This window comes from Orbicella faveolata, unplaced genomic scaffold (genome assembly GCF_042242905.1).
Source record: "Orbicella faveolata isolate gen_17 unplaced genomic scaffold, um_ofav_v1 contig_27, whole genome shotgun sequence".
Taxonomy (NCBI): domain Eukaryota; kingdom Metazoa; phylum Cnidaria; class Anthozoa; order Scleractinia; family Merulinidae; genus Orbicella; species Orbicella faveolata.
The window spans coordinates 2,735,936-2,744,058 of record NW_028301555.1 but is presented as its reverse complement, the minus strand read 5'-3'; the positions used below and the strand labels follow the sequence as shown (position 1 = coordinate 2,744,058).

General features: G+C 41.2%; 1 protein-coding gene and 1 long non-coding RNA gene across 2 annotated transcripts; both read right to left on the bottom strand.

Moving 5' to 3' along the window:
* Positions 1 to 1,527: 1,527 nt before the first annotated feature.
* On the bottom strand, positions 1,528 to 3,846 carry LOC110044496 (homeobox protein SIX6-like). The gene is made up of 2 exons (XM_020750052.2): positions 3,159 to 3,846; positions 1,528 to 2,631 (listed from the first exon to the last, which is right to left on the bottom strand). The coding sequence occupies exons 1-2, from the start codon at positions 3,743 to 3,745 to the stop codon at positions 2,361 to 2,363; spliced, it is 858 nt and encodes a 285-aa protein (XP_020605711.2). The 5' UTR covers positions 3,746 to 3,846; the 3' UTR covers positions 1,528 to 2,360.
* Positions 3,847 to 6,229: 2,383 nt separating this feature from the next.
* LOC149107145 (uncharacterized) lies at positions 6,230 to 8,096 on the bottom strand. The gene is made up of 2 exons (XR_016209551.1): positions 7,575 to 8,096; positions 6,230 to 7,306 (listed from the first exon to the last, which is right to left on the bottom strand). It is a non-coding gene; the product is annotated as an uncharacterized LOC149107145 (long non-coding RNA).
* Between the last annotated feature and the right edge of the window lie 27 nt (positions 8,097 to 8,123).

The window sequence follows — 8,123 nt, the reverse complement described above, 5'->3', positions numbered from 1 at the left end:
AATTTATAAGACACAGGAAATATATATTTCTTATCATATTGAGGGATGTCGACTTAATATATTGTTGGAAAGGTCACAACCTCGTTTTTCTTTTTCTCGTATTAAGACCAGATGCGGGGGTCCGCATAGTTTAGACAGGTAGACGGATAGTTTCCCGTTGAGTCATTTACACTCAAAGTCATTGGGAGCGAGGATTTCTATTAGTGCTTTATCAGTGAAACTTGCCTTGGTGCTAAACGAAGGTTGTTGTTTATTTCATCAGTTCTCTTGAAATGCATGGGAATGGCGAAAATACGCATCGAATCAGTAAATTTGCCTGCTACGAATAAAGGAATATTTTCATTAGCGAAGTTTTAATCCGTTTCTGACTGTTAATTAGTCGCGAAAGTTACTGCATCTAAAACAAGATAAGGAAGCATTAGGAATGTGATAGAGGCTGAACTGTGTCAGCAACTTAACTTTGTCAGCAAACCTTTCTCCTGCTCTGTTATTACCCACCAGAAATTGCAGGATAGCACTGGCTTTCCAAGAGTTTAACATACTGTTACTGACACAGTTGTCACAAGAAATGCCACCTTTCCTGGTCCTTCCTGGACACGTTCTTTTTGACGCGCTCAGTTACAGCAAACATCTGACCCCGAGTGAAAAAAAAGAAAAACAAAAAAACAAAAAAACTAAACAAAACAAAAAGACAAACAAACCAACAAAAACAACAACAAAAAAACTTCTGGTCTGAACGTACTGGTCATGACTGGCAGCCAGCGAGCAGACAGTCCCCTTCGCGGCCATTATTTTGGTTGTCACGCAAAGGAGCGTTGTGTGACAAAGAAGTCTACTGTAATTTCTTTCTGTCAGCGATAAAACTAACTTTGTTCACCATATTATGTCATCAATGGTTTAATGAGAGGTTTTGAAAGTGAACGAAAAAGACTAAAAGCTGACTCTTTCTTTCCTTACGCATTTCTTCGATGATTGGGTTTGCTTTGTTATACTTCCTCTCACGCGTGATAGTTCGATATTTCTTCGCCGGGGCTTCTCGGGGACCCTCGGGCCAAAGTTGGCTGCGAAGGAGACTTCGGGGAACTGTGGAACAGACTGCTGCGACCTATTTCGCGGTCAGTGAAAACGCAGACTGCAGACCAGGGGTAAAATGAATACTGAAGGTATTAAAATGTAGACTGCAGACTACAGACTTTTAAAGTATATATCGTGTTACTTCCATGTATACATCGAGTGCTGACCGAAAACAGGTTTATTCAGGCTAATCGCAGTAAAAGTTTGCACTCCGGTTAGTCGGAATATCACTCCGGTTAGACTGAATATCACTCAGTTTAGCTTGAATAGCGCTCCCGTTAACCTGTTTACGGTTAACTCTCAATGATGCAAATGGTAACACAATTCAGTCAAAAAGTCTACAGTCTGCAGTCTGAAATTTACACTGACCGTCTATTTCGCATTTGGGCAGGTTCACAATATTTTGACCAGATTAGGACGGGTTTCATAACAAGGACAAATGTACAACAGGTATAGTAATAACATAGGAAAAAGGAGATTTATTACTTCTGAAGCTTCAAACTCCGAGCAATTAACATTTAACTGTGTACATCTCTTTCGTCACTAATGTACAAAAATATCATTTGTTATCGATCGTACAGACTGAAAATATAGTCTGGTGTGCAGGAGAGCTTTTAATAATTACGGAAACCGGTGACTCAGATCACGTTTCAAAATATTAAGTGTCAAGCCCGCAAGAGATCTTTATCCCTTAAAAATGTAAGGATGTTGGAAATTCTATACAATGTTCAGTGCTAGATAAACAGATATGACAATTCCACTTCAGACTGTCGAAATTTGTTCTTCCTATGATGATGCATTTCTGTCCTCGGCACCATTCATCATAGACAAAACTTTTGTTGTTAGGATTAATTTCTAAAATTCGGTCTGTCCCTAGGTACGCGCTAAATCTCTACTGGCTATCTACGTGGAACCTGCTTACACGTTCACCGGGCTATATTTAAAATAAACCCGATCATTACAAAATTTTATCTACTCTCATTCGAGGTTATAAAACACCACGCATTCGTAGGTATTTCCGAAACAATAACACGAACACCTTGGCATAGCGAATTAAACGAAACCCCATCTTGGTGGAAATTTGTTTTGGCATCGAGCTTCGCTTTCTTATCTAAACACAACTACGGTCGAAACTTTTCATTCACATTTCTTGACTATCATCACAATAAAATATTTACCAAACTTTTTGTCGGGTTCTTCCACCTCAAAATCATCAACACTCATTTTAAAAGCTTGTTCTTCGCCCTGGCTCAGAGTGACATAAATCACCTTGGATTTCTTCACGATCAAAATTGCTCTTTTTTTACGACAATGACCTCTTCGTTTAGCTCCCCGCTGGTTGGCATTTCGACGCATACAAGCTGTACTGTCTCGTTGGCGTTCAGGTTCGCGGAAGGGTATAAACAGTTATTCAGTAACTCTTGCTCAGTTTTCGTAAGCGGTGGTGGAATATCGTCATCTTCGGATTCTCCGTTTCCGCCCAAAATGGTTTCGTGGACTTCGCCATTTGGAGATTCTGATCCCATCGAATCCACGCTTTTCCGCAGTGAGTCGTCGCTATAAAAAAAACACCATGGGACGTGTTACATGTTGGTTTACATTTGTGAAACATGAGAACGAATATTGAAATATTAAAAAGGTAAATACACAGTCACTCTGCATTAACAAAGGTCATTTCAAAACATCTGTTTGACTTCGATAGTCGCAAGAGAACTGAGTTTTCGAGATCACTTTTAACGTGTAAATTTTCTGACGGGTTATCAACGTTGATAGTCTCGATACTTTGCAGATATCCTGAAGAATCGAGAAACCTATTAAGAAACTCTAACCAACGGTATAAGTTACTGAGTTATCTTAAGGAAATCTCAGCTGATTAGAGACTTGCCGTCAAAATTTCATTTTCTGAAATGTATATATAACTAAACGCATGTCGTAATCAACTACATTGTAATCATCCAGATCACGGACACGAAATGAACAAAGACGGCTCTCTTGAAATCTATCAAACATAGATACGTAGGTAAACAAAAAATAATAATACATTTCCTTGTGTGCTTATGGCTAATTCGAGTGTGAGATCGCACCTTTTGTTGGAGGGAATCCTATCGCGCTGTCTTCTGTTTTTAAACCAGTTGCTGACTTGCTTCAAGGTCAGTCCCGTCTGTTTAGCGATGAGCCGTTTCTCTTGCGGAGTAGGGTATCGATTTTGCTCGTAGCATTGCTTCAGCAATTGCCTTGATTTTTCCTTGAAACAGTACACGGTTTCTTCGCCGTCCCAAATAGTGCGTGGAAGCGGGTACTTCCGTCTAATCCTGTATTTATCCACGGCGCCTAATTCTCTTCCTCTGAGCTTTTCGGCTTCGCAATAGTGTGCTTTGTACCACATATTCTGAAGCATTTCGTGCGAAGACGGATCAAATTCATGGCTCTCGAGGATCGTGTACACTTCGCGAAACCGTCCACGGTGAAACGCGACGAAAGCTCGAGCTTTTAGCACACTCTCTGTTCCGCTTAGAAGTTCATTCGGGGGGAGTGACCAGAGAAATCGAGCCAACCTTTCAAGATCTCCTGATTGCCTGAGCGCATCACAAACGCAAGCAACTTGATCGGTGGAAAACGCTAAACTTGGCGGTTCAGCCTTCACTGGCGTGACGTTCTCAAACGCTTCCATATCGTTCCGTTAGCGAACACCAAATCTCAACACACTGCAGTTACGTGTTATGCATTGTTCCTTTACTATTTCAAGTGAGTTCGACTGAACGAAATGTGTGATAAATGCCACAGCGGTTTGTTACAAATCAAAATGTCGCCTTTTGATTGGCTCGTGCGTCCGCTAATCGACAGAATCGGAAATTCTTTGGTCACAAGGCCATTTGTCGCTATTAAGAAGGCGGGACTTCGTCCAGTCCAGTGTCAAAACGACGGCATTGTTTTTAAAAGTATCAAGCTTTGTTTGACCTGGATTTTAAGCTTTCGACAAATCAGAACTCAGAACTATAATTAGTTGAGGAGCTTTTATTTTTCACACTTACGACAACAAAAGCAAGTTGGCAAACACTGTTAATAAGCCAGAATCTACACGAATAATAATATCTTCTTAATTCGGACCGTTTAGCTGAGTTAAATCGGAAAATGTCACGAAGAACTTTTTGGATTACGCAACTTATTAAGCCTTATCCTTCACAAACTTGCGCCTGGATAGACAAACACTTTCGTTGTGTAAATGCGCAAATTTCCTGTGCACTAGGATCGATACACGATGTTAATTGATCGGTTAAATGTTTGGTTCTTGAGAAAACTCGAAATAGAGTGCTGTGTCCGAAGAGGAAATAATGCATGCGAGCTGTTGCTTGACAAGCCCAACGTATTCGCTTTTGTCTTCGTGTCCAGCTGTCAAAGTTGACAATTTTTTACTCCTCTATTTATAGTAATCCTTTTAAGGAAACATAACACCTTTGGGCAGAAGCGCAATCGTGGTTGAGGTTTAAACCCATTCTCAACTTTTTTTTTTACTTTCCTGATAAATTCAGTATGGCGCGATAAAATCAGTAAGGGAAGTTCTTAGTTTGAGTTTGGAAATAAATGTGGTGAGCTTTTTCACAGATTTCAGCAATTGTGGAAAAAGCGCCTTACTTCCGCCGCGAGAGAGTAACACCGGAAGTCCTCGATTATGTGACTTCTCTTCACAAATCTGGATACAAAATATAAACATACTCAAAAATTAGGTTCTTGCCAGAGAGTATGTTAGTATAATTAGGAGAGAGACTGCCCCTATGCCTCGCAACCGGTGTTTGATCTGTTGAATCAATAGCTGAGGAATTATTGTTATGCTGTGACGAGAATAAAGGTAAAGGAAGAAGCAGCGAACAACGAGAGAATTCTGCGCGAAGAAGACTGGGAGTTAATTTAGCGCGCGGGGGAGAGCGCGAGTGCGAGCGCGCAGACCGTGAGGACATATGAGATAAGAGCCCATCTACCGCGCGCTCTTCGTATTTTTAATATTTGTGCTCCGTGCTTGTGCATACGTAATAGAGGCTGGCCTGAGGCTGGGATACCAGGCGCCGATGCAGTTTTCCGTTTCGTAAACGGTCGATGCCAATTTCGCGACACTTAGAAAGTTTTTTAACTATCAACGAATTTTTCTCTACGAAATTAAAAAAAAAAAGAAAATTTGTAAATACCCAACCAGTATCGAACCCGAAACTTCTGTCTATTAATATCCCTCCTCTACCGCTACACTACCTGATTGATCTACCAAATCCCCGCAAAATTTAATTATAAAACGTGACTGACAGAGTTGCTCCACCCATCAAATAAAAGCTATCTGCAAGCAAATCAGTGTGAATATGAACAATCAAGCATTTGACGGGTGCGTTTCACTCAATCAACAAATTAAAATCAGTTTCTACCTTGTCCAGGCCTATACTAAAGCAGATATGGCATCGTCCTGTCTGAAAGGCTTGGTTACCAATGTCCAATGATGGCATCGACCGTTAAAAATGGCATCGACCGTTTACGAAACGGAAATCAGCGGCGCCGATTTACGATAAACAGTTATTGATTTCTAAAACAATGAGCGCCAAAGGTGCATGCAAGGTCTGGGAGGGTGCTTCAGCGTGAGTTGTTTTGGATTTTAATTCCTGGGTTTCTTTGTCACTCTGAAAAATCTGATCGATTTCCGTAACACGGTGGAAACCAGTATGGATCCGCGACTGCATACCGCCGCGGCCATTAGCTAGCCGCAAGAACCAGCAAAGCGACTGGCCGGAGGGTGTCTGGAAAACCCGAATAGCGAATAGCGAATAGTCGCGAATAGTCCCGAATAGTACGAATAGTCTCGAATAGTGCGAATAGTGGCGAACAGTAGCGAAAAGTGGCGAATAGTGACGAATAGTCGTCAATAGTCACCGCTTTAGATCTAATATCCAGCGTTAATTAATTATCCAATACTGAGGCAACAGAATTTCAGTGAATTTATCACCTTTTCTTCTCCGAACTCAGGCTAGTAGGCTCTCTATCGCCGACATAACACAAGGATAACCTAATAAAGACGTCCTTACGCTTTTACAGCGGTTAAAACAGAAGAAATTACGTTTAGAAACACCTTTTGCCCTTATAAGCGTCTGGGCTTTTCAGCGGGAAAATCCCATCCTAACCAGGAGCCATAATCGGGGACGGAGACCGTAAGCGCGCGCCATTTCTAGTATTGGGGTTGTCCCCATGATATGGGACAATAATTCTATTTTTAGAACAAATTGCGCCATCGCCTGCGGCACACGCGCGTACATGCTGCGAGGATTTTTGCGGATGTCGCGCGGGGGAAATGGCGTCCGAAATTCCCGAAAATTTTCATGTTTTTGGCTCACAACTCAACGCGTTTGCGTCTGTTGGAATTTTTCTCAAGTATTTTCGTCGTAAGCTGCTCCAGTTTGAGTGAAGTAAGACAGTGTCGAATTTAGGTATGTTCCGCTTTAAGCTTATATATATCGCTGACCAAGTTGTGTTCCGAGGGATGCTTCTTTTACATGAGCTGTACGTTACTCCACTTTAAATTTCACATATGTTGAAGATTAACAGCTTTTCCATTGCACAGCAAAAAACTAGCTGGATATATTTAGATATAGCAGAGCTTCAGGACTTCATAGTTTCCTGGCTCCTCTTGCCACACGCTTGCGAGGAATTTGCCAGTCTATCGCGACTGAAAAGTAAAACAAAATAATGGCTAGTTTGGTCAGTTTGAGTTTCGCCTGAATTGTAAGCAACGCTTGATGTTTCATCAAGGCCTAGTAACTTTACGTCCGTAGATACTGCTCAGTTTTATCCGTGTAAAAATCCAGTAAATTCTCTGTTGTCGATGAATTAGAGCGCCCGCCGATGCGTGTTTTGTACAGTCAGTAAACATGACAACTTGTACTTCCACCGCACTTTCGTGTGAAAGCGTACATCGAACTCAAACAATAACTCTATAGTTTTTAAATATGTTTAAGATTGATAAATGTTTGAGAACATATTAAAAGCTAAGCTGAAAATATGTGAATAAAGCAGAAATAATCAGCAAAGTTACGATGACGCTTTCTTTAATCAACTTCGAATAACGATTTCGATTTTGTTGATCGAGTTATCAAAACTCCTTGTCTATTTTCATTTTCGCAGTGTAAAACTTCACTATGCTTATGTTGAAGAAACACACATGATGGTAGCAGCCTTTTTTGCGTTCCGTTTGTTGCAGCATCTTAGAACAAAAGATAACGAAAGAAATCTTTGTCAAGATTTGTTGACAATTGAAAACACCGACTCGGACTTGAAAGTGCACGAGCTGCACTATGCAAATGAGCTAATTGTACCAAAGGCGGCCCAGACGTTGAATACGATTAATACGTGACATTATGCTGTTGGCGATTGCGTTACAATTTTAGCCGTTTATAAGACAATGTATGAGAATGCTTCGAAAATTACTCTAAATGCTACGTGTAGGAAATAATTTGAATAAAATGGCTTACCTTGTGTTTGCATTGCGTTATTTTGATGTCTCTGGGTTCCTAGAGGTGGTTTAGAGCCATTTAGGCAAGTTTTACTTTCAGGCCGTTTGCTTCCCCTAAAGAGAAACGAAAGGCGGGCGACTCACTGGCCCGACGGCCAGCACTCAAAGCTCCGTAAATTCCACAAAAATGGTCTAATCTCGTCAAAATTGCCTCATGGCAGCCGTCGATAACTCTTCTTCCCATTCACTTTCTCCCAAGGTTCCAAAATTTATCTTAACCGCCCGAGAATTGCTGGTTTTCAAGCTCTTGCTTTCCATTTCTGCTCCGTCTCGATCCGTAACGGATTATCTTGGGCACAGAATTTGAATTTTTAGCTTAACGACCTCGCCATCGTGACAAAGTCGCCTCCAACCGTCGAGAGGCACGGGGCATTTTTTGATCATGCAAATTGCACCGTGCCGCGGTGTTAACTGAAATTAGCGCCTAAAAGCACTGTTAACTGCAAAAATACAAGGAGCAAACAATGTTCAGCTGAATTTAGCGCCTAAAAGCACTGTTAACTGCAGC

Bases quoted from the DNA above. Each gene is read 5' to 3' on its own strand.
- LOC110044496 (XM_020750052.2), bottom strand. From the start codon at position 3,745: ATGGAAGCGTTTGAGAACGTCACGCCAGTGAAGGCTGAACCGCCAAGT. The intron at 2,632-3,158 runs GTGCGATCTCAC...TTTTTTTTATAG, and splicing joins AGGATTCCCTCCAACAAAAG to CGACGACTCACTGCGGAAAA.